Here is a 25428-nt window from a genome sequence, read left to right as displayed (position 1 = left end):
ATGTTCCCGCAAGAGTTTTCCAGTTACAATCCTAGATGTTCAAGAACTGGGCTCATCATCTTTGTATGTAAAGTGGATTATCCACGACTGTTATGGTATCGCTGGGTATGAGGTAAGAGATTTGATAAAATTCATACACCAAATTAAATAAATTTTTTTAATCACTCTCTCTCCCTCTCTTTGTCTTTAGCTATTTGTGGATGGCCATTTGAGTAATCGCTTCTATCACAGTAGACATGAATCGGCTGTAATATGCAATGTCGATATTACGAAATTTCATAAAATATCCCTTGTTGCTCAACCCATTAGTATGAGTGATGAGAGTTTAGCTCTCTTTTGCAAATCTCCAAAGGCCAAAAGCAAATGTAAATCTCTGCCATGGAAGGCAAACATCGATGCCAATACCTATCTAAGGTCAGGGGAAAATCCTTCCAATCTCTGGACTCCCAGTATATATCTATATGATCCTGCTGAAAATCATCCCATTAAATAAATCTAAATCTATAGTCATCAATAATTTCTTAAAAAATAAGCAAGTGGAGAGATCTGAAGGTGTGCCCCAAAAACAAAAAAGGAGAAATTTCTTATCTCGAATATCCATAACCTAGAATATTTGTAGTAGTTAAGCAATGCTAGTCAAAGTCCACTTTTTTTCTTTGCATCACAAATCGAAAGGCAGCCAATGTACTAAATTGAACCATAAAAGGACCTTAGCAACACCCCCTTTTCTCTTATAAATCGGAGGAAACCTGCATGAATAATTTCGTTTTGTTGTTTATAGAATAGAAGCAGGCCAAGTTTATGGTTTAGCGAATGTTATGTAAAATTCATATAGAAAATTAAATTGTAAACATGTTAAAATGTCAATCGAATATAATGCATGAAGAGAGCATGCGTGTTGGTACTTGTGCGTGAAATCACTAACAAAGATGTCTAAACAAAAATGAGAAAATTAAAAGAAAACAGAATTATATTAATTAATGCAAAACCTAAATCAATTAACTACAACTATCGTAATTTATTTAAAACAATCATCGAACAATCATTTCGGAAAGTGCCTTCAATTGTTATTAAATATGGAATGTAATTAAAAGCTTATTTAATTATTTTTGTACTGAAATTGGATTATGACAAAAAGTCGTATTACATTATTATTCTTTTATGATATTTTTTTTACAAATTTAAAAGAAAAAATTAGAATAGTGTGCATTTTAGTGTAAATAATTGTCTCTATTCATTTTCTTCCTTTCTCTGCCAAAATGCATACCCACAGACTTCTGGTGTGCCCACCCCCACCTTGGCTCACCTGTAAACCCATGAGATGAGTTGTTCGAAATAATTTTTTTTTATTAAAATTCTCTCTTGGATTCAATGTATTTCAAATATCGCGTACATTTATTTAAACATAAGCATTTCTTGTAATTTTAAACAAAAAAAAAAATCACATTTTACATGCATACCCACACAACCATATTTAAACATTTATCATTTGTTAATTGAGAAAATAAAAGAAAAAGAAAAATCCAAAAAAAAAAAATCTATATTATTACATATTAATGGAAACAAATTTAATAAAAAGTTCCAATTTTTCAATGAATTTAAAATTTGTTTTATTTGAAAAATATTCTTAAGAAAGAAAAAAGAGGAAACTAAAAAGAGATAAAAGAGAAACGGATCGAAAACCTATGTAGCTAGTAACCAAATATTCATTAATTATTTATATTCATTATTTACCATGGTTATAAATTAATAAAAAAGAGAAGACAAGAAATCCTGAAGTCGGACGTAGCCGACTATACAATATCTTCGAAAACTGTGAAGACCAAAATTTTGGCACCATCTAACATCCAACAAATTTGTTGAGCGCTATATAAAAGACAATCTGGAAGAAGACGCAGAGAGACAGAGAGAAAGCGAATATCAAGGTGTAGGGGGCGCCTTCTAGATGTCCTTTGCAATATAAAATTTAAATTTTAATCGGCTAACGCCCTTGGACGAAACACAATCTTAGTGAGATTTTGCACTTATCGAAACTTCATTGGTTTTAGTCTAAGCTCTCTTTTCAATATGTATTGCATACGTTCTCGCGATGTGTTCAGTTCACGAGCAAGTTTTCGATTGGCCTTCACTATTCCCAAGGTAAAATTTCAAATAAATCAAAATTAAACTTTAGCCTCCTGCGGTCATATTAATCTAAATTTGGTGTAAGATATATATATGGGAGCTATTTGTTATAGTTGACGATACCATCAGTTCTACTCTTTGTGCAAAATTTGTGTATATCGAGCGAAAGATATATAAATATAAATCGGACCCGACTTATCATATTTTGCAGGATTTGCGGGACTTACAAAACATTTAGATGTATGAAGAAGATCGCTTAACAAATACGTCAATTATGACTAAATCGGTGACAAATATATATGTATATGGCAGCTATATCTAAATTTGAACCGATTTTTTCCCAAATCAAAAGGGATTGTCTTTGAGCCGAAGTAAGCGCTAAATTTGAGAACGATCGGACTTAAACTACGATCTGTACATTGCACACAAAACAAATGAACAGACAGACAGACAGACGGATATCTCCAAAACTCAGACTCAGAATTTAATTCTAGGACGATTGGTATACTAATCGATGGATTTCAGAGTGGTCCTTCTTAACGTTACATACAAATGCACAAACTTGTTATACTCTGTACCACAGTAGTTGTGGAAGATATAAGATAAGAGGAAATACCTCTCCAGGCATATTTAGCAAAACTGTTACAAACGCTCTTAATGTAATATTCCATATATTGAATAATAGTTTACTGCTAAAAACATAACATTTTGTTGTTGAACCTCAGAAAATGCGATCTAATCAAAAATAGTTGATAATTGGAATAAAAAAGAAAATACAGTAAAACCTCTCTTACATGGACACCCATGGTCTTCTACATTTTGGTCATATTTGGTAGGTGTCCCCTTAAGATGATAATATATCAAACGGCTTATAAAAATTGTCCACCACTGGTTCACAACAATTGTCCAAATTTGAAAGTCTTCACTCTATTTATATATCAAAGAAATTTGTCACTAAATCCTGTTAATAATAAACCATAGTTAGAATTTTATTTGTATTATTTTTAAAATTACAAAAAAGTGGTCAATTTTCGTAGGAATTTAGCTATATTCTCACATTAAAATGTAGACAAAATGTGAATGTAGACTTTAGAGATTTCGATTTTCTGAAATTTTGATATACTCGATCTAGTTAGAAAATACTTACCACTGTAATTTCGAAGTTAGCATCCACTTTTTTTTATTATTGTAGACAATTTTATTTATTTTATTAACGAAAAATCTTAATCAATAATACAAAATTTTGTTTCTTCTCTGTATCCGTAGATATGTATTCATATATACGTAGTATGTACATATAAAAAATTACAACTCTAAAATTAGGATCTTAAATATAACAAAATGGTGATGTAGGTTAGGCTACATCATATGTATATGCATACAGACATACACATATCTACATAGATATAGCCTATTCGTATGTACATAATAGGAGACATCGTCAACTCCTTCATCTTCTTCTCCTTTCATCCGATCAGGCTATTGCCGATCCATGGGAGTGCGGGTCCACAATAGCCACACGCACTCTTCATTTAGGAAACTGAATATGAGAATTAATCTAATATGGAATGAATTAAAGTGTTATCATGTTGGGGACAGCTCAAGATTAGTTAACAAGATAAGAGAGAGCTTATGAGTGACATTGAGTGAACTGCTAAAGTTCTCTAGACAACCAGCTTGACTCAATGTAACGATGAATATCAATTGAATTTTACTACATTTCCAAATTGTCAGGCAGATTATCTGGCATTTGGGGAGGGAGGTGGCGATGGTTGGTCGACAATGATGATGGGACTGGATACTATACTCAAAACATGGAATACTTTTAATTTACATGGGTTGATATGCGATGGTTCCTATCTCCGTAGACAGGGCTCACAGGTACCTGGTATTACATAGGACGGGTGGCATTGAGGACATTTGGGATTCTCACCAAACCAATACAGATGCTCGTCTGTGTCGGCTCTCCTCTCGGGTATTTTCAATTGGAATGAGTTGTAAACATCGCTGTCTAGGTAACCGGTTCGCCCAGCATTCTCCAAGGGGAAAGCATACTCGGGAACCGAAAGATCCTTACGTATTTGGAAAATATCTTCCTGACCATTTGCTGATGCTTTCGTCGAGGATACCGTGGACTTTTTAAGATTGTCTTCTTTTGATTTTGTAGCCACACCATTAGGTTGCCCGGTCTCTTTGACCGATCTGGAGGTTGGTGGACGTGATGTAGGCCTAGAGTCAATTTCTTTCTTTTGATCAATACCAAAATGAGGATTTGGTGAAAATGAACCACTTGCACTTATTGAATTGTAATCCTCTACAGTATCGGGATATTGTCTACCATCCACACCAATGGGAACCTCCATTTTCGGGGGCTCAAGTCCATCCGATGGTACCTTCCATTCATAGTAGATGGGAGGACCTTGCGTCGTGGCCACATCGTGTTGTACGAAATCGATTAGAGGAGGCAATAGATGCTTAGATGGAATATTCTGATTTGAACTGGTATTCGTTTTGCCATTGGGCACTGTTGGTCTTGCTGTGGGAACTTGGAAACCTTGCGCAGGTGCTGGAGTTCTCAATTCCTTGCTAAGCTTATCAGCATCAAACCGATTTACATTTCTACCCGATTGTGTTGTCGCAGCGGTGCTGGTCGTTGCAAATGATGATTTCGTAAATGGTTTACCCAAAACTGTAGTGGCCCTGGTCGGTGACCTCGTGGTTATGGGACTTGTCGTCGTTGTTGTCTGGCGCGTCATAAATGGAGATGCTGTCGAAGCTTTAAACAGAGGTCTCAATGTGGTAGTTGTGGTCGTCGTTGTCGTCGTTGTACTATCCTCCAAATTGTAGATGGGAAACAGTAATGGAGGTTCGTAGATTTTCGAAGGAATTTTGATGTTCGTATTCACCGAGGCCTTTGTAGAGGAAGTTCTTGTCGTTGTACGGAGAGTAGTCACAGCTAAATTGGATTTCGTGGTGGACGTACTGGGTTTACGTTGATTCTTGACATTTCGATCTTCATTCGAGTTAAAATCGGCTGAGGTATTGTAACGGGTCGAGTGACTTGTACCCAAATCGTCGAGTTCATATTGCAAATGTTCGTCCTGGCGATTGTGCAGTGCTGCAACTCCATTAAATTTTACTCCCTGGGATCTAATATTCGAAGTTGTTGTTCGTAATGAAGAAGAAGGTTTGGGCGTTGTAGTTGTGCTGGGACTATAATAACTGGTTCTGGTCGTCGCTCTTGCTGTTGTGGTAACGACATTCTCGGGAATCTGTGGTTCATAAGCAGGGGGCAAAATTAAACGACTGGGTGGTGGTATTTTCCAACGCATTTGTCCAGTTGGCTGTGCCGGTTGATTAGAAGGGGATTGTGGGGATTTTTCTTTTTTATATGCGTTAGGATCATAGATTTGATTAAGTACCGAGGAGAGGGACTACGAAAGGGAATGGAAGATGATTAAGGTCATTTCAAATGAAGGAATTATGAAGGAATGATCAGCTTACCTTTTGATATTGACTTCGAAATGATTCTCCAGAATAATCGGGAGCATAGGGTCGATCCAATAAATCTGGTCGGGGTGTTCTCAGATTGTTCTCTTCTTCATTGACAAAAGGTTTATCTCGTTGACCTGTTGGGGGAAGGGCAATACAATTGGTGGTTAATTACTACTATTTTTGTGGAATGATTAAATTTTCAACCACCTACCTATTAACAAATTGGCAGTGTAATCACTTTCCGCTTTGGAACAGTTGACCATATACCAATGATCGCAAATTAACATTCGCTGTTGGAATAGCGTTGTGTTGGGACACGAGTAGCTGAATTGACGTCCCAAACCATCGCACATGTGATAGACCTAGGAAGAAATAGAAAAACAAATTAAATGCAAGCCTTTGGAAATTCTGCGCTTGTGAGGCAAACTACACCCGAAATTATTCCCCATGAGTTAGCCCATGAACATTCCCCAAGGGTCATTTAATATTGTCGTGATTTTTTTTTAAAGAACATTAGCCTTCGTTCGTATGAGAAAATACTCCTTTAAAAAAAATGGTATGATTCCAATATGAGGCTGTTATTGAAACAGACCATGGTAGTGGATGTGGTAGCCACATGTTGTAAGATGTATAGAAAGAAATGAGATTCTTTATTACAATCTTGCCACAAATATAAATACTAGTATTAATATATGATTTTAGTCACTTGGAAGTGGAAAGGTAATGCGTAGAATATACAAAGGCTTACGTTACGATAGACATGCCATGACCTTACGATTGGTGGCAGTACTTCAATACTTATATTGTAATAGATATGCATATAATTAGTTCACTTATTATCTTAGTGGTGATTTGGCAGGAGAATGGTAATCTAGGGAATAGTCAGTAGCCCATTATATTATATATGTGATAATTAGACAATGTAACAAAATTTTTGTTAATTTTTTTAATAATATAAATAAAAGTGGTATTCAACATTTAAAAAATATAATATATAGAACAAATTTTCCTTGTAAAAGTAGTTAAAAATTTCTTGAATTTTTTTTTTGTATGTTAAATGGGTGTAGGTGGTACTTTGGGAGAGGAAAGATAATGAGTAGGAAAAACAAAAATGATAAACCTAACTTTGACTGTTAAGTATAAACCTAAGGACTCGGAATCCCGATGAAGTCTTTCAATAAATCCCGATGAAGTCTTTTAATGAAAAGACGAAATATTGAATTAATATAATCTAGAAATACAGAACTCAATTTTAATTGGAAACTCTAAATACAAGTCGAATACAATAGACGTTTATAATGTAAGAAAGTCATTTTTATTTTATCACACTTTCGTACTGTAATGATTGATTCTAATAGCTCATTGATAATTGTGTGGCACTTTTGTCTTGAATTGCGATTTTAATGGTGAATGGTAATCTAGAGAATACACATTTTCTTGTGTGTTTGATGATTAGACAGTGATTTTTATGCATAGGGTTTTATGTTATGCAACAGGGTTATATTCATTTTTAATATAAGACAGTATATATTGAGTTTTAGTTTAGTTTTTTTACAAAAAAATAGTTTTTTGAATTATTTTATGAAGTCAATTTTAAAGTGATACCATATATAATATATATGGTATCATAATAATATTATTATCTTCCCTCAGATAAGGTGAGTACTAAGTTCGAGTATAGCCGCTGAAGTGAAAATTAAATCAGTAAAAAAAGTCATAAAAATATGCATATTTGTTGCAAATTTTATTTAGAATAAATCTAATATCTTGCAAAAAGTAGCTACAATTCGTTTTACGACCACACCTTGTATTAGACATTTTAAGCTTACCACAATTTGTTTTTATGTGAAATTTGACCATTATTTATGGAATAAGTATGAGAATTAGATTCATGTTAAAGTTTACCTGACAACCAGTTTCAACATCAGCATAATAGCCCGCAGGTCGACCACCACATGAGAACGATGTCTTCTGGAACGTGCGATGAGCTCCTATTGCATTCTGACTCTGCAAAAATAGAAAAAGAAACCAAAAAACAAAGAAAATTATTTAAAAGATCACTCACTCTCGCAATGAATCAAAAATCATGGGTAATGTCAAAAGATGTCATAAATCAGCATTAAACTATCCACTCCAATGCATCGAATAAAATTTTGCATAAATATTTAATTTACGTAACATACGAAAGATTAATTGATGTCAGACCATATGTCATTCAGTTCGTCAGTGAGTTTGTTCATATACAAAGAGATGCTGACACATGGACATATGTACTTAAATATATGTTTTTGCAGGCAAATATTGGAGTTTATAAATGATATTTTGGACAAAAAAATACAATCTTACTAAGCGAACTTTAAACTCCCCTGAGAACAAGAAATATGATCATACAATCTGCACTGATGTCATCGAGAGACAAAAATAAAGTATGCTATATGATGCATTTGCAATTCTAATCACAAATGAGAAGTGTTTGTATGATCCTTCTTGAGAGATAAGAGATGAACGTGACCATTTTCTATAGATACGTTTATATTTACCTACACCCTCACAAAAAATCGCTTCTGTAACATATAATCCCAAACATATTTTGCTTCAAGCATATACATTTTTGGGTATTGCCCAAACATTTATATGTTTGATCTCTACCAATATATAATATGTTTGAAAGCATATTGGTCTAAACAATATATGTTTGGGTAGTCTAAGTTCCAAACATTTTGTATTTTTGCATCCAAATTCAATAATTTTGTCTTCCAAAAAACAATATGTTATTATGTGACCATATAATATGTTTGGAAGCATTTTGCACCCAAAAATATTATATGCTTAAAAAAAATTCTCCCAAACAATATTGTGCTCAAAATTTTATTTATTTATTTATATATTTACAATCATAATGAATTATGAAAATAAACAGGTAATATAGGTGCTAACAACATAGGTTTTCGACCTGAATGCTCAAAATTTTGTTTCTGCCCAATTGTAAAGGGTGATTCTTTTGAGGTTAGGATTTTCATGCATTAGTATTTGACAGATCACGTGGGATTTCAGACATGGTGTCAAAGAGAAAGATGCTCAGTATGCTTTGACATTTCATCATGAATAGACTTACTAACGAGCAACGCTTGCAAATCATTGAATTTTATTACCAAAATCAGTGTTCGGTTCGAAATGTGTTTCGCGCTTTACGTCCGATTTATGGTCTACATAATCGACCAAGTGAGCAAACAATTAATGCGATTGTGACCAAGTTTCGCACTCAGTTTACTTTATTGGACATTAAACCAACCACACGAATGCGTACAGTGCGTACAGAAGAGAATATTGCGTCTGTTTCTGAGAGTGTTGCTGAAGACCGTGAAATGTCGATTCGTCGCCGTTCGCAGCAATTGGGTTTGTGTTATTCGACCACATGGAAGATTTTACGCAAAGATCTTGGTGTAAAACCGTATAAAATACAGCTCGTGCAAGAACTGAAGCCGAACGATCTGCCACAACGTCGAATTTTCAGTGAATGGGCCCTAGAAAAGTTGGCAGAAAATCCGCTTTTTTATCGACAAATTTTGTTCAGCGATGAGGCTCATTTCTGGTTGAATGGCTACGTAAATAAGCAAAATTGCCGCATTTGGAGTGAAGAGCAACCAGAAGCCGTTCAAGAACTGCCCATGCATCCCGAAAAATGCACTGTTTGGTGTGGTTTGTACGCTGGTGGAATCATTGGACCGTATTTTTTCAAAGATGCTGTTGGACGCTATGTTACGGTGAATGGCGATCGCTATCGTTCGATGCTAACAAACTTTTTGTTGCCAAAAATGGAAGAACTGAACTTGGTTGACATGTGGTTTCAACAAGATGGCGCTACATGCCACACAGCTCGCGATTCTATGGCCATTTTGAGGGAAAACTTCGGAGAACAATTCATCTCAAGAAATGGACCGGTAAGTTGGCCACCAAGATCATGCGATTTGACGCCTTTAGACTATTTTTTGTGGGGCTACGTCAAGTCTAAAGTCTACAGAAATAAGCCAGCAACTATTCCAGCTTTGGAAGACAACATTTCCGAAGAAATTCGGGCTATTCCGGCCGAAATGCTCGAAAAAGTTGCCCAAAATTGGACTTTCCGAATGGACCACCTAAGACGCAGCCGCGGTCAACATTTAAATGAAATTATCTTCAAAAAGTAAATGTCATGGACCAATCTAACGTTTCAAATAAAGAACCGATGAGATTTTGCAAATTTTATGCGTTTTTTTTTTAAAAAAAGTTATCAAGCTCTTAACAAATCACCCTTTATATTCCCCGACATCTTTCTCACTTCCACAAGATTTTGTAGTTCTTAGCACCTTTTTCTGTAATACAAACATTGTAGAAGAAATTATTCAATTTTATGATTTTTTTTATTTTAATTTTACCTTTTGCCGGACGGGGATTCGAACAGCGGACCACACAGTTTGTAAGGATCAAAGAAGTAGCTGATCAATTGCCCAAGGAAAAATAAAATGTTAATTTTGTAATAACAAGCAACAACCACGAACTTAATTCAATATCGCTCCCTGTTAAATAGCGCTTCAAGCTACTAAACACATATATGTTTATAGGCTATTTCTAAATTAATATATGTTTGCATTCAAGCATATTATATTTACAAACATTTTATGTCCCAAACATAATATGTTCTAACATATTAACATATATGTCCCAAACATGTTATGCTAGTTTATGAACATTATATGCTTGCACTCAAAAATATTGTGTTTAAAAATTTGTGTTCCAAACATATAATGTTTATAGCCAAACATATGAAAAACAGTCTTTTTCAACCGTGTATAAACCACACAAAGGTGAGAAGGTAACTTTACTCATTTCAATGAGAGATCCGTGATGGATGGTGGGTATAGGCCTTCATTCTTACAGTGAGAAATGAATATACAAGATTGAAATACTCAGACATATTGTGAGGGGCTATAAAAAGGAGATCCCTTGTCTTTGAGATTAACAGCCTGTTTCTGTATGTCGAAAGAGCTCTATCGATTGACTGAAATGCATAGAAACAGCTGATTTTTGGTTATAAATTCAGCTGTTTGACTCCATTTCAGTCGATCGATAAAGCTCGTTCGACATACAGCAACAGGCTGTAACACATAATCGGGCAACACTCAGTGATAAGAGAGAAGTTCACCACTTTCGTATCACAATGGACTGAATAGTCAAAGTGAGCCTGAAATAGGGATGCCAGACGTGCTCTTTTAAAGAGCACATGTGCTCTTTTTTACAAAATGTGCTTTTAAAACAAGACAGGCCAAAAGAGCACGCAAAAGTGCCTAGCCGTTATTTTATAATTAAATAGTGTTTTACATATAAAAGTCTTCTGTTTTTTCGGTATACCGATCTCAAGCTCGAAAAAACAGAAGACTTTTATTTGAAAATAAAGATCGAAAAACAACAAAAATATAAAATAGTGTTTTACTTTATATATCTGAGTCGTATAAGATGTTGCTTCTTCACTTTGTATTCTGTTCTAAATGTAAACAAACTTCTTCAATAACGTTTTTCACAAAAACACCAAAAAATGACATACAAAGTATTGTAAGAAAATTAGCTTGAGTTGAAAGTGGGTTATTTTATGTTTATGGTATGAACTTTTTGCTATGTTTAAATGAATTATATTTCAATAAATTGGAATTAAATGTTTTTCTCTTATTTGAAAAAGTGTGCTCTATTCTTTTCGTATGTGCTCTTTTTATAAGCTGAATGTGCTCTTTTTGCCTCTTCAAAATCTGGCATCCCTAGCCTGAAATATTGGGCTGCCACTATACCTAACCTATCGTGAGGGGTTTAACCGTTTCTTTCTTTTAGCAAATAAACCCGAATTTGTGGCAGGCGTCGAAACGTTTATCTTCAACTTCTTTTATTTACTTTTAAGGAAAAAATTTTTGGAGTCAAAACAAAACTTCTAAAAATTCCTTCCTGAGGAAAGAAACCCCTTCTTTCAGTAGTTTGATTCTTTTAAAATCGATTTAGGAAAATCAATTAGGAAATCAATTAACATTATTTACTCTTCCTTAACATAATGTAAAAGAACGATTCTCTAACATTTTTCTTTTCACACCTGATAACCATATTTTTTTGTCCAAAAGCATCCAAAATGGAACATTTCCCGAAATGTTTTCCTTTCTTGTGTCTACGGAATCTACGTCCTTTGGAAATATTCTCATGCACCATATTTTTCCAGTCGAAGTTACAGTTGATGCAAGACTCACATAATAACATTCTATTGCCATCAAGCAAGAGCAAGAGTAGATGCGATTTCCAATGATTACAGACCGAAAGTGTTTGCATGCAGTATATGACACGAGTGAGTGCCTGATGACAATAAAGTTGAGCCAGTGATATGCAATATACTAGAGGTCTGCACAATTCCATATGTAATTGCGGAGTACACGTGTACTTGCTAAATGAGTACATCTATTTGAGAGAGTCGCAAAACAATTGGTACACATTTTAATGAACACCAAAAGCCACGAGTAACTTCTTGTTGCTACTCTGATGTCTTCACTACCAACAAACACATATTCCTCTTTCTCTCTTATTGAAGTGTACTTAGAGTGATCACGTCGAGTATGTTGCGAGAACAAAACTTCATAGAGTACTCCATGTACCACGTGCAGTTTCAGAAATACAAGAAAACAGTTACTCTTCATAATATATGTTTTCGGATTGATATAAAGAACGGCAAACGTTAAGGTAAGTGTGTGACATACATAAATATATGAAATATGTGACATACATACATATCTATGATTAATAATAATGGAAAGTTTTGCTTCGCACATAACTGAGAAATACTTGTGGTACCACGTGAAGTGAAGAGAATCCATGTTGTACTTTTTCTCAAGTACTTACATTTTTATTGTTCCTTTTTTTCGGAACACATATTGTTTCGGATAAGTACTTGGTGGTATTTGACAAGCAAGAGTTCTCTTCACTTCACTACTTGCGCTCTGAGAGAAAGACAGTGTATGTACTATATTCGACAGCGAATTGCATACATGCAGTGAAAAGTTATTCGATGCAGACCTCTACAATATACATAAGGCCTTTGCTGTTTTATTACATTGTGCTGTGAATACGACAGCGGGACATGATAGTGTAATTTTCAGTTGAACATTTTATTTGACAAACAAATGCAGCAAACATCGACAGTACTTGGTCAATGAATTTTAACAGAAGGTATCATTGCAACATGGCGGGAGCAGAGAATGAAGGCAAGCCATTTTTGTTGGCTGCGCACGCAAAGAAAAAATACTTTCCTCCGGAACGAAATTTTAGACAAACGAAATTGCGCTTTGTTATAAAATAGTTTCTATAAGAACAAACAAATTCATATTTACAGCAAGCAATTCAATAATCTTTTTAATTAGCTATTAAAGAAGATTTTGTTTATCTAAAAGAAAACTTTGTCTAAAATTTCGTTCCTCAGAAAAGAACACGGAAAGAAGTGTGGATGTTATACATTTTACCCACGATTTAACGGCTGAGCCGAAAGATTTTTTTCTACTCGGCGACGGGCAATTACCCATTGGAATTTCTACACACAGAGAAGGAAATGATCACCTCAAACCTAGTCCTGGAGCAATTTTTTTTTTTTTTGAATAGGGAAAAGATGGTGCAAAAATGTTTTATTCTCGTCAAATATAAAATGCTTGCCGAACTCAAATACATAATGTTTGAACGACTCTAAAATTATTTGCACTACTAATCGTAAAAGTTTAATTGGCCCTTTATCGTCTTGTTTGGGCAAGATTATTTTTTGATTAGTTGGGGTTAGAATTATAGCGTTAATATGTTTTAAATGGAAACTGTTTAGTTTTAAATAGAAAAGAATTTCTCAAGCTTGAGATCGAAAAATTCATTTCATTTCATTTATTTCATTAGTAATCGAAAATCCCTTCTTCTCTCTTTTATACAAACAAAATCAAATATAAAAATGAATCGGCGGCTAGGCATTTTAGTTGGTTGGAGACGTTCAGTGCCAGCGTCGACTTGCAAAATGCGACGACGGCGGTCGCGTGACTCTGCGGTTTTACGGATTTTAAGATTAGTCGAACAAATAATAGCTCCGTTCGAGAACCCGATAATTTTTGATAATTATTACAAATTTTTACTGGAAGTCGTTCGTTTACACCAAAACGCCAGCAAAAGAGAGCCGGAGAGAGACTACATTTGACAGTTATGAGATAGAGAAATTGGAAGTTTTTGCTAGAGGTTTTTGTTCCCAGTAGTTATTGATAACAAACAAAGTACCAATACAATGTACATGTTCGGCAACTACGATTGGAAGTTAAATATACAGGATTCGTTTTTTGTTTTCAATATTTTAGCAGCTGAAATTTTCAATGTTCAAATAGTTACTGGATACCGTTCGTGTACTTTTCAACAATTTTGAGCAAAGAGTGTAAAATACACTCAAAAATAACAATTGCTATAAGTTGGCCATTAACAGAGAATTTAGCCGCTGAGTTACGCCACCCACCATCATATGAATAAAATGTAGAACCATTCGAAAAACCTCAATTTGATAATGGATAATTGGCCGACGCGGATCGGACAATTATTCTACTTCAATTTTTTCTTAAGCTCTTCCAAGTATCAGTCATAATATAAATACTTGCTACTGTAGATGCAGGTATTACATTAGACTATGTTGCAGCCGTCAGATCACATGTATTTTGCAGAGAGCAGTAATGTCATTTACTATGACATGTGGCCGTAAACATGTCTTCGCATTGAACTGTTCTTTTCAGACTTATTGAAGGGATTTATTATACGACAATGAGTTAGGGAGCCCTCTATCGACCCAAAAGTTACAATCTGGGAATCTATTCAATTTGGCAACAGCAGTTTCTGCCAACATCAACATGGAATGACAATCAATAGACTTCAAAGACTAAAGTTCATCAACGAGTCTTTTGAGTGTCTTACTTTTATGCTGGCTGGGAAATTAATTTCGTATAATAAACTTTAGTTGCAATGTTTGTGTACACCTACAATAGCATCGTGGTTGGAAGTTTGCATCAACTTGATTGACATATTAATAAATAGCATCTGCTGGAAGTCACTACATATTCCTTCAGACGCAAATAATTCCCTAATTCGACTGATTGACACATAAGTTCGATCTATACGCTGAGCTAACTCAGTCATTGTTATCGCCTATGAAAATTCGCCAAAAGAAAATTATCTAAGAAAATTATTTATCTAACGAAAATGTGAGGATGTACAAATAATAAACACAATAGGTGTTGGTGTTGTATCTCACCACTTATGCCCGTTAAACACAGTGTATGAAATAATACTGTGGTGAGTAAGAGAAGTCACCCTCGTGTGGGCAACAAAATGCTTACATATAAAAATAGAATATCCACATGCAGAGAGGCAAACAGCTACTGCACGCACATAAGTATGTGTTTCAAGTTGGCTAAACGTCTCACATGTGCCGAAATAGCTCAGTTGGGAGAGCGTTAGACTGAAGATCTAAAGGTCCCCGGTTCAATCCCGGGTTTCGGCAGAGCAATTTTTTTCGAATATTTTTTTTTAAATACTTTTTAGAATTATGTTTTTTTTATTAATAATCCGTGACTAAAGTATGGGATTTATGCCATACTCGCCATGAAACTGATAGAGACAAATAATACACATATCTAATGCACTACCCATTCAGTTGCAGCCAAGCCTTAGAAATTGTTTTTCAACATAAACACCCATCATCCATTATCTCGTTAACACAGTCAAATACAGCAAGAGACAAGGTTACCTTGAACTTAAAATGAACACACAAGAAAATCGTAAATCGAAGGTTGTTCTTAAGAATTTTTGATTGGTCCGTACCAAATGCGAGTAAGGTAGGGTTTAGTTGGCTGGGTCTGTATAAATGTTCCTTATGAGCGAAATGCAGCAGCAACCTCATTACTCAGTAGAACTCCAAACTCAAAATTCTTTTGAAAGACCATTGAGTTGATATGTACAACTGGGGACATTTTAAGTTCATTGTCAGTGACTAATTCAATTTTTCAACTTTTGGTTGGGAAAGTGAAAAAGATGTTTATGGAGCAAATTATGACATTTCGGTACTGTAGAACTATTTAATCATCTTAATTAGTGGTTTAAAAAAAATTAATTATATTTTCTGTGCAAGCAAAGAATTAAAAAAAAGAAGATACGATAACAAGTTGGCTGATAAGTCCCCGGTCTGACACATAGATGGCTTGGCTTGATAATGAGTTTTCGGACTCTGCCCCAACGAAATCAACAATAATTGATTGGTATGCAAAATTCAAAATGAAATGAGCACGGAGGACGGTGAACGCAGTGCACGCCCGAAAGAGGTGGTTACCGACGAAAACATCAAAAAATTCACAAAATGATTTTGAATGACCGTAAAATGAAGTTGATCGAGATAGCAGAGGCCTTAAAGATATCAAAGGAACGTGTTGGTCATATCATTCATCAATATTTGGATATGCGGAAGCTCTGCGCAAAATGATGCCGAGCGAGCTTACATTTGACCAAAAACAACAACGTGTTGATGATTCTGAGCGGTGTTTGCAGCTGTTAACTCTTAATACACCCGAGTTTTTCCGTCGATATGTGACAATGGATCAAACATGGCTCCATCACTACACTCTTGAGTCCAATCGACAGTCGGCTGAGTGGACAGCGAACGGTGAACCGTCTCCGAAGCGTGGAAAGACTCAAAAGTCCGCTGGCAAAGTAATGGCCTCTGTTTTTTGGGATGCGCATTTAATAATTTTTATCGATTATCTTGAGAAGGGAAAAACCATCAACAGCGACTATTATATGGCGTTATTGGAACGTTTGAAGGTCGAAATCGCGGCAAAACGGCCCCATATGAAGAAGAAAAAAGTGTTGTTCCACCAAGACAACGCACCGCGCCACAAGTCATTGAGAACGATGGCAAAAATTCATGAATTGGGCTTCGAATTGCTTCCCCACCCACCGTATTCTCCAGATCTGGCCCCAGCGACTTTTTCTTGTTCTCAGACCTCAAAAGGATGCTCGCTGGGAAAAAAATTTGGCTGCAATGAAGAGGTGATCGCCGTAACTGAGGCCTATGTTGAGGCAAAACCGAAGGAGTACTACCAAAGTGGTATCAAAAAATTGGAAGGTCGTTATAATCGTTGAAGGGAACTATGTTGAATAATAAAAACGAATTTTGACAAAAAAAATGTGTTTTTCTTTGTTAGACCGGGGACTTATCAGCCAACCTGTTAGACAACGGATATAGAAATTCAGTAAAACTCAAATTGAAAAAAGTATTGACCTAATATGAAGGATTATGCAATCTAAATTTTAGAATACGTAATTTTCGCAATATTAACCTTGGAAAGTCATCCTTATTTTTTGTACACTAACGACATCCTTTGTCATTTTGACTACGGCTTATTTCAAGACGCTATAATTTGCATCGTGAGCAAAAATGAGAACCAAAATTGAGTTTATTTTCATATTCAATTTGTTTTTAATTAGTATAAAACAAAAATTCACTAAATGGTTGAAATAGTATAACATAAATTCATCATTTCCCAATTATTGAAATTAGCGTCCCTCCGTTAAAGTCCTATGTCTTTGAAGTAAAACAATTTTCTCTTAAAGTAAGCCATTTTTGATTTAAAGAAATCATATTTTAATTAACTGAGATATTGAATATTTGGATTAAATATAAAAAAGCTTAAAAACTAAGCTTATATTTATTTTGATGGATTTTGCATCTTTTATTGAAATTAAGAATAAATTTATTACTTTGAAGTATATGTTAAAAATTCGATATCAGTTAAATATGTTTCTAAATTCAATTTTATATAGCCTATATTCGTATTTAATTGCGGCGCTTTTAGCACGAAATCAATGCATAAAATGTTAATAATTAAAAGATATTTTTAAATTAATTATATTTTAAGACCGAATCTTTTGATTTAAGTAATATTTTTTTGTTTTTAGTGTGGATTATAATAAAATACATTTTTGCTTATTTTTAAAGCTTTTTCATCTTTAATACATTCAAACATAAAATTATTTCTTTTCATGTTAGCCTGATATCGAAACGGGCAATTAAAGCCAACACGCACGATTTTAATTTACAATTAATTATTATTCGATCTTTATGGACAAAGAATATTAAGGAACCTTATCAATAGAGTCATTGAAAAGAAAACGCCAAATACAAATCTATACACGGCTGACTTTTCCACAGCCTTCAGCATAAATCTGGCTGAAATAGATAACTCAATTTTGGGTCCTATATGCTAATTTCTAATGGAGAATAGATATAGGAATTATCTTTTTATAAATTGAATCATCTCTACTCCCACCGTGCATCATCTCTTCATATAACTACAAATTATGTCTTTATTTTCCTTACTTCAAACGCATGCGAGTTTTGATGAAATGATACTGATTTCAAAGATGATTATCCTAAATACAATGAAAACACATGTTAAAGACAAAATTACAAAATTTTTTCAATTGGCATTTTAAAGAAAGTTGCCATTAGCATTGGGTATCCTAAAATTTAAATTACATAATTAGATCAATATTTTGCTAACTGTGGGTTTTCAATTGTATCTTTATTGCAGGAAATATGTAGTAGATATTATACGACAATGACATACATATTTTTAAAAATTTCCCTTTAATATTAACCGCGAATTAGATCATTGTTATCAGCATGTAAATAGTTTACTTTTCTCGACGTAGGTATCCATAAAAAATTCAAGGTTGCTCCAAACAGCCCTATATTTCAATGAGAAACCAAAAGCCACATGAAATTCTGAAACATTCAAATATCACTCACGATCGTCAATTGTGTTAGAAATGTCATAGAGATGCTTAGCATGCGTTCCACGTATTTAGGCCTTTAGGCTAATGTCTTCCAAATCTATTTGAAGATTAATTTTTCAATTTGTTGTTTACATGCAATAATGACATGGATATATTGCTTGTTGGTCGTCCATGTCTTGCATAGTTTACTATGCCAATATTGATTGAAGTTTATTTGTTGGCTTCTTTGCTACTGATCTTGCGTCCCTCAAAGAATATGTTTCTATGGCGAGTATAATTACCGGTCTAATTCTATACATGATAATAATCATCAAACATGTTTGCAATTTGTTTATCACTACAACATCAGCATTGATTTTGATCATCATTACTTGAACTACTACATGCTGTGGTGGTCTTAAAAATTCTCAAGCTGTATCATGTTGAAATTTATTGCTATAGAATTTCATTAACATCTACTAAACTAGAATTTCTTATATAGAATTTATTACGTTTAATTGCAAATATTTCGCAAAACCACATTTTTTTCTCAAAATGATATTAGGGTAATATTTTCAAAAAATATGTTTTAAGCAAGGCTGCAGATTGCAGTTTTCGAAACTTATTTTTCTTTCAATTCCGGTATGATCGGGCTCAACAACATTTACGACACCAGGCTGTTTGGTTTTTACGGGATCTTCTTTAAACAAATATTGTTCTACTTGGTTAGGTTTGTTAATGATGTAAAGAATCAAATTCCAAAGACGAGTATCCAAAGTTTAAGAAAAAAGTTCCTTATAACTATCCAAGGTCTTCCTTGGTTTCTTTCCTCCTAATATGGAACAATGGATTTACGCTGTTATAATTATCGATCACTGCAATCCAATCTACAAATCCATCGATAAATTCTATCTATCGCAAAGACTATTGTAGTCGAGGTACTGATCATAATCGAACCGGTTTCAATGATTACCACAGTATGACATTATCGAGAGAATCGAATGAAATGAACTAAAAAGGCCATAACTTTGCCTCTCTAATAAACAATGCGAATAGATTCGCTGTAACAAACCAGCCTGGCATACAAGCTAAATGGAAGACCACCACTGGTCGCTCCCTAAAATGGCACCAACAAACAATGTCATCCCTTATGGAACAGAAATGCAATACATTCAATGCTTCTCACTAATTAAGATTTTTTAATACCTTGGCATTTAGTTCTTTTTCCGTGGAAAAGAAAACGATAAAATCATTGCGTGTTTGCCATTTACAATCCTCCGGGTACAAGAAGAACTTCATCAGATGACAATGTCTGTAGTTGCAGTATTGGAAAAATCCAATAACAAAAAAATTCGTGTATTACCCTTTGTCAAACGCCACGTTCTGGTAATGGGTCTGATTCCAAGATGATATTTACAAATTACGCACTATGGCGACATGGCGACATCATCACCACCACCATAATTATTATATCTTTTATGTTCTTGGGGTTGGTTGGCTGGTATTTTGAGGTGTTTCATTCACATTTATTCCATTTATGGAACGATCGATTTCAATATAACCTCCATCTAGGCTTATAAGCCACGAGTATGAGTGACATTGTCTCCTCCAATGGAATAACAAACAAATCGCAATGCAGTTCTTGAGCGAATGAATTATGACGCTGTCTTTTAAATGCCAACAAGTAAAAGAGGCAGGTGATCGTTAGAGATGGCCATAATATACTTTTTTAATTGTGGTCATAAAAAGTCTATGCATTTGTCACCTCGTTTTTCTATCAGTATCGGAACACACACGCGGACTTGAGTGTGACGCTAATATCAATTTCAATAGCATTAACCCACCTGGTGTTGGGGGTCCAGGCATCAGTTCCATCGATCATCATTAATATTCGCATTAGCATCTTAAACGGCTGCAAGTGGCCTGTGTGTCTTCGTATAAGCGAGTGTTGAAATGTGGGTGAAGAATTTCATTTCAAGTACAAGCCAAATGCAATTATGAGTCGATCAGCGGTTTGACACCATTCAATTATGCCTACAATTATTGTACATACTGCCATTCCATATGAGTATGCACCTCCATGTATCCATATGAGACATTCCAAATGCCATACGCAGTACAGAAGAAATGTTTCACTGATTCATATCTTTATTCTTTTATAGAAATATATCCATTTTAAAGTCGAATTTCCCAATTCTAAGGATTCAAGGCCTTCATTGAAAAGTTTATCGACTTTTGATCAAGGCATGCCTCATCTTTCATCCGTGTTTGATTTAAAGAAATAATATTTAACTGAGTATTGAATTCTTGGAGGATGTCGAATACTTCGATTAAAATATTTTTGATTATTATCCAACACACAAAATTTTTTTTCTGATTCAACCACGAAATTAATTGATCCAATTAATTTTTTAATTGAAATGTCACACAGAAATTAAATTAAATTTTTAATTGAATATTTTTTAAAACTCCATTAAGACTTTAATTGATAAATGCTTTTCTTTAAATTTAGGACACCGAACTGTGATTTTCTCTCCGTTAAAGTTGTAGGTATGAAATAATTTTACATATTAAAATTATCATACAATTATTGGACATTAAGATTTAGGAATTGGTATTATAAAGTTATTGAAAAAATGTCCAATACCAATGTACATAAGCCTGATCTGGTGGGGGATATGATTTCCATAGGAAGACCCAAAATTGTTCTATGTTCTCCATTCAAAAATAACATTTTGCTCTTGAAAAATGTTTGAACTGATCATATTCCCTCTCTGTGTTTTCTCTCGAGAGTTACTCATGTTGAAGAAAAACTAACGGAAAATATTCCACAAATTCACACAGAGGCTTTTTATTTCTCAACCAAGTAAAATTCGTATGGAGTGTATCTAATTTATCACCTGCCTATAATCGCATCATTACACAGTTCTTAATGCAATCACAATGGACTGAATAGTCTAAGTGAGTCTGAATCTTAATCGGGCTGCCACTTTAACCTAACCTAATGCAATTCTTCCTCCCACGTAAAAAAAGACAAAAAACAGCTCCATGTTGCTATTGTTGATCTTTGGAGTGAATACTATACGAGTATTTACAAGTACAAAGTGTGCCTTGAGAGATTTGCATAAAATTACTACAAATTGATTTTGCCTGTAATTAAGGGTTTGTTTTTGTTTGTACTCTGCCACTTTACTCCTAAGAGGCTTGTAAGAAACACTAAATTTGATGACTGTTGTAATTAATGTTGCAAATAACACAATAACATAAACTATTGTTGTGAGAGCTGTGAGCAATTTACGCACTGAAAGAGCTTATGGAAGTTTGGGGAGGAGAAGATTTCATACGGGCTTTTGTTTGTGAGGCCTTTTTTGAAAGAGTATAGAGTTCATAGTGCCAGCAACTATATTCTGTGAAAATGCAATGCAAACAACGGATAAGCATACGAAAAAACAGATACATCTATAATGAAAATAAGCCCAGGGTTGCAAAAAATTAAGGTTTAGTACCAAAGCCATAGTTGTACACGGCAGTATAGAAGATTTTATTGAAATCCACCATAGACCAAGGAAGGTATAGACATCTTAAGTGAAATCACAACGCTGTAGTTTATCTGTACACCGTAGAAGGCTCTTTTTTGTAATGCAAATTGACTGATTTGTATGGTAATTCTCGTTTTCCAAAAAGAAATTGAGTCACTTGACTGCGCAGTTGAGGGGAATGACTGCGCACTGCAAATAAACAAAACCATGGTGAATTATCAAAGTATGTCTCCATATTTTCTTGGTCTATGAATCCACTTGGAAACAGCTGATATTTCGCCATTGCGAATCTACTAAAATCAAACAAGATTTTAAACGAAATAGAACTTGAGGAGATTCGGGGCATATTATGAACATGGCCTGTTTCCCTATGTCGAAAGAACTCTTAACGTTCGATTGAAGGAAAATTTTGGTTAATTTTAGAAAAATTTGGTTAGTTTAGAAAATTTTAATAATTCTGGTATTGATTCCGAGCCAAAGAAGCGGAGAATTGAAGTAAGGACATATTTAAGACACAATTCTCGTTTTAATTTGATTTTTGCGTACTTGATTACAGGAAACAAATATTACTTCATTAATTTTTCAGTTTTTTTTTCATGTGCTATGACAGTCCATTAAAAACAAGTTAACGATAACTTAAATTTTCAAGTAAAAATTAAGCAATATTTCAAGAAAAGAACGCTTTGTAGCCAATGTTAAAAAGACAATAAATTTAAAGACGATTTCATTAATTTTGAAGATTTTTTCAGAGTTATTAAAACCAAGTTGACCTTAGTAAAGCGAAATTTTCTTTCATGTTAAGATACCGAATTTTAAATAGAATCACTTCATTATAAGGACAAAACGACTTCATTGAAAAGTTTATCGACTTTTGGAAAAAAAAACTTTATATCAGTGAAATGTGTCTCCTATGCTAAGACATTCGTATTCGTTCATTGTATTTAAGAATTATTTGGCCTATTATTCCGATTCATTTCTAAATTTGACAAATTTCAGCACTTTTATTTGGGTTCCTCTGAAAGGCCCTTTAGTAGATTGCCTGCAACCATATTCCATATCATCAAGACTTTGCATAATGTGAGCTATCATTGTTTGCATAAAATTTCCGAAAATCAATTAAAATACACAAAGAGAGGTGTTTACGTTATAGAATCATACGAAAACACAAAATAATGAAATGTTGGATTCAAATGTATGTAAGTACTCGGATGTAAGTCCATGGTAATCACCAAAGACGTTAATTTTTTTTTTTTTTTTGAGCATGATGCTCTAGGTAAGAGAAGTGCCAATTTTTTTCTAGTTTTGTTATCTTATTTTTGTGTGTTTTGTTATTTTTGCGATTTCTTCTGACCTTCACCTTAATTCCCAAACTGCAAAACAATGGAAATTGATGTTTCTTCAAACAGTTAGCACTTGAAGTGATAACATAGTAATACCTGAAGGACAACAAAATGGCATTAGTTAACTTTGGAAAATGACGCAATTCCTTCATGGGGAATATCTATGATGGGATTTTCGTTGCAGAGAATTTTGAAATAAATCATGACCAATTAGTATTTTGTCCCTAGTGTTGTCCATATTAAAAATTCTACTTACATTTGCCATTAATCATTGTCACTTTTATGTTTTGAGGCGTAAATCTGATCCCATTTGTCAAATATCTTTCCATATAGAAATGATACGCCATTCGACGAATAGTAAACGTGATTTCCTTCATTCTAATCTCCATTGTTATCAGAAATCATAATTGTCTTAATTAAGATGCTATGTGACAATGATCAATAAATTACAAACCAGAAGTTGCAAATACTTTCATTATAATTATGAGATGAGAAATTCATATTAACATACCTATTGCGATGAGTGTCAATAGGGGGAATCTTATAGGGGATAATAAATATCAATAATGTATTTGTTGTGAACTAAAACAATATAAAAAAATCTGCGTATTCTGCGTTGTCTTCTTCTATTGGGCAACTACCTTTGTGGAGAGAACACGGCTTTATCGAATTTCATGCAGCATTACTATATTTTTAATCGGCAGCCTATATATGTTGGGTTTCTTCTGAAGCATCCCACAAATCCCCCAACTACGCCAATGCTAATTCCATTTGTTCTACGACACAGTTAACTCCATGATTATGAGCAAGTTCATATAGAAATTTCCCAAGAAGCGATTGAGAGGGGCAATGAAATTCATTTGGATAATTAAATCCAACTGCACAATAACCATAGATCCGACCAAGCATCAGTTTTCCTTTAACATAATTTTCAATTGACAATCTAGGTACTAGGTCTAATGACATGATTGATATCAAGATGATATTGATGATATAGTGGAAACGTGAGTTTATTATAACAGAGGCACGTTTGCACGCAAACCCATCGAGAGAGTTTGATTTGTTTGTTTTCAATTTGTTTTGTTGTTTTCAATTCCGCAAAGTGGGCACGACAAGGGAACAAAAATGTATAATTATACACCAGCAAATGAATCCGATGAACTATGATTATTTACAGATGCTTCAATCTAATTGATCAAAATATGAAAATTACTACAATATTCAAATTATTTATAATGTGTTATTAGTTATTTTTTTAAGTTTATCAGGAAATTTTAAATCAAATTAAAAGGTGAAGTTACAAAAAGATAATTCCGAGGTATTTTTGTAACTATTACATGAAAGTTTTTTTTTGCAAAAACTAATTAGAAAAAATAAGAATAAAAATAGAAATTCTCCATAAAAGTATATAATTTGCTACTATTTCAATATTCAAATTGTTTATTATACTGTTTTATAACTTGTATTTTTTTTTTTAATTTAGAAGGAAATATTAAAACAAATTAAAAATCAATTACAAACCTAGGGGGCTATTGTAAATTTTACATGGAATAATTTGGTGGCAAAACTACATTACAAAGGTATGTGCTATGATTAGAAAAAAAATAATAAAATAAATTCTCTAAAAAAATTAAGATTTTCAATCACGCTATTATCGGTATACAAACATCTATGTTCTGTGTGACGTCTTTCAATTATCTATTTTGAAAAATATTAATGATGTTGATTTGGCGATTGATGGTGGTAGCTATGGTATTCATAACGAAACAATAATAATAATTAAATTTCTTAAATATATAATTTCATTAGAAATTAATTCAGCATTATCGTCATCATTTCATTCAACTAACAAAATATATCCAAATCAAATGCTATCTACTGTTTTCTTCCATCGTTTTTCTAAGTTCTTTTGTTTGGTCCAAAAATCATCTTCACTCACCTGAGCTGTTATAAAGAAATTGCGATAAGATAGCAGTAGCGACAGCACAACTGTTGAGACAAACCAATTATGGTTCGACATTATGGCTGATGATAAACTAAAAAGAAATAAACAAATCAAAAATCTATTAAGAATATTGAATAATAACAAA

The 25428-nt window shown here is 33.8% G+C and overlaps 1 protein-coding gene and 1 non-coding gene across 6 annotated transcripts in view; one reads left to right on the top strand and one right to left on the bottom strand.

Annotated features, from left to right (window-relative positions):
* Positions 1–3298: 3298 nt before the first annotated feature.
* Positions 3299–25428, bottom strand: part of js (jiangshi) — a 57547-nt gene continuing 35417 nt past the window's right edge. For 4 of the 5 annotated variants that reach the window (XM_075288879.1, XM_075288877.1, XM_075288876.1 and 1 more), the window contains exons 3-7: positions 25278–25374; positions 7525–7626; positions 5831–5981; positions 5629–5753; positions 3299–5558 (exon numbers count right to left, since the gene is read on the bottom strand). In XM_075288879.1, coding sequence (XP_075144994.1) covers positions 3981–5558; positions 5629–5753; positions 5831–5981; positions 7525–7626; positions 25278–25374 — 2053 coding nt within the window. In that variant the 3' untranslated portion in view covers positions 3299–3980. The remainder of the gene's footprint in view (positions 5559–5628; positions 5754–5830; positions 5982–7524; positions 7627–25277; positions 25375–25428) is intronic. The other variant, XM_075288880.1, reaches the window with a different exon arrangement.
* Positions 15118–15190, top strand: TRNAF-GAA (transfer RNA phenylalanine (anticodon GAA)). Its single transcript has one exon. It is a non-coding gene; the product is annotated as a tRNA-Phe (tRNA).

This window comes from Haematobia irritans, chromosome 1 (assembly GCF_050003625.1).
Source record: "Haematobia irritans isolate KBUSLIRL chromosome 1, ASM5000362v1, whole genome shotgun sequence".
Classification (NCBI taxonomy): Eukaryota; Metazoa; Arthropoda; class Insecta; order Diptera; family Muscidae; genus Haematobia; species Haematobia irritans.
The sequence above is the reverse complement of the archived record's forward strand: the minus strand, read 5'-3'. Positions and strand labels throughout refer to the sequence as shown.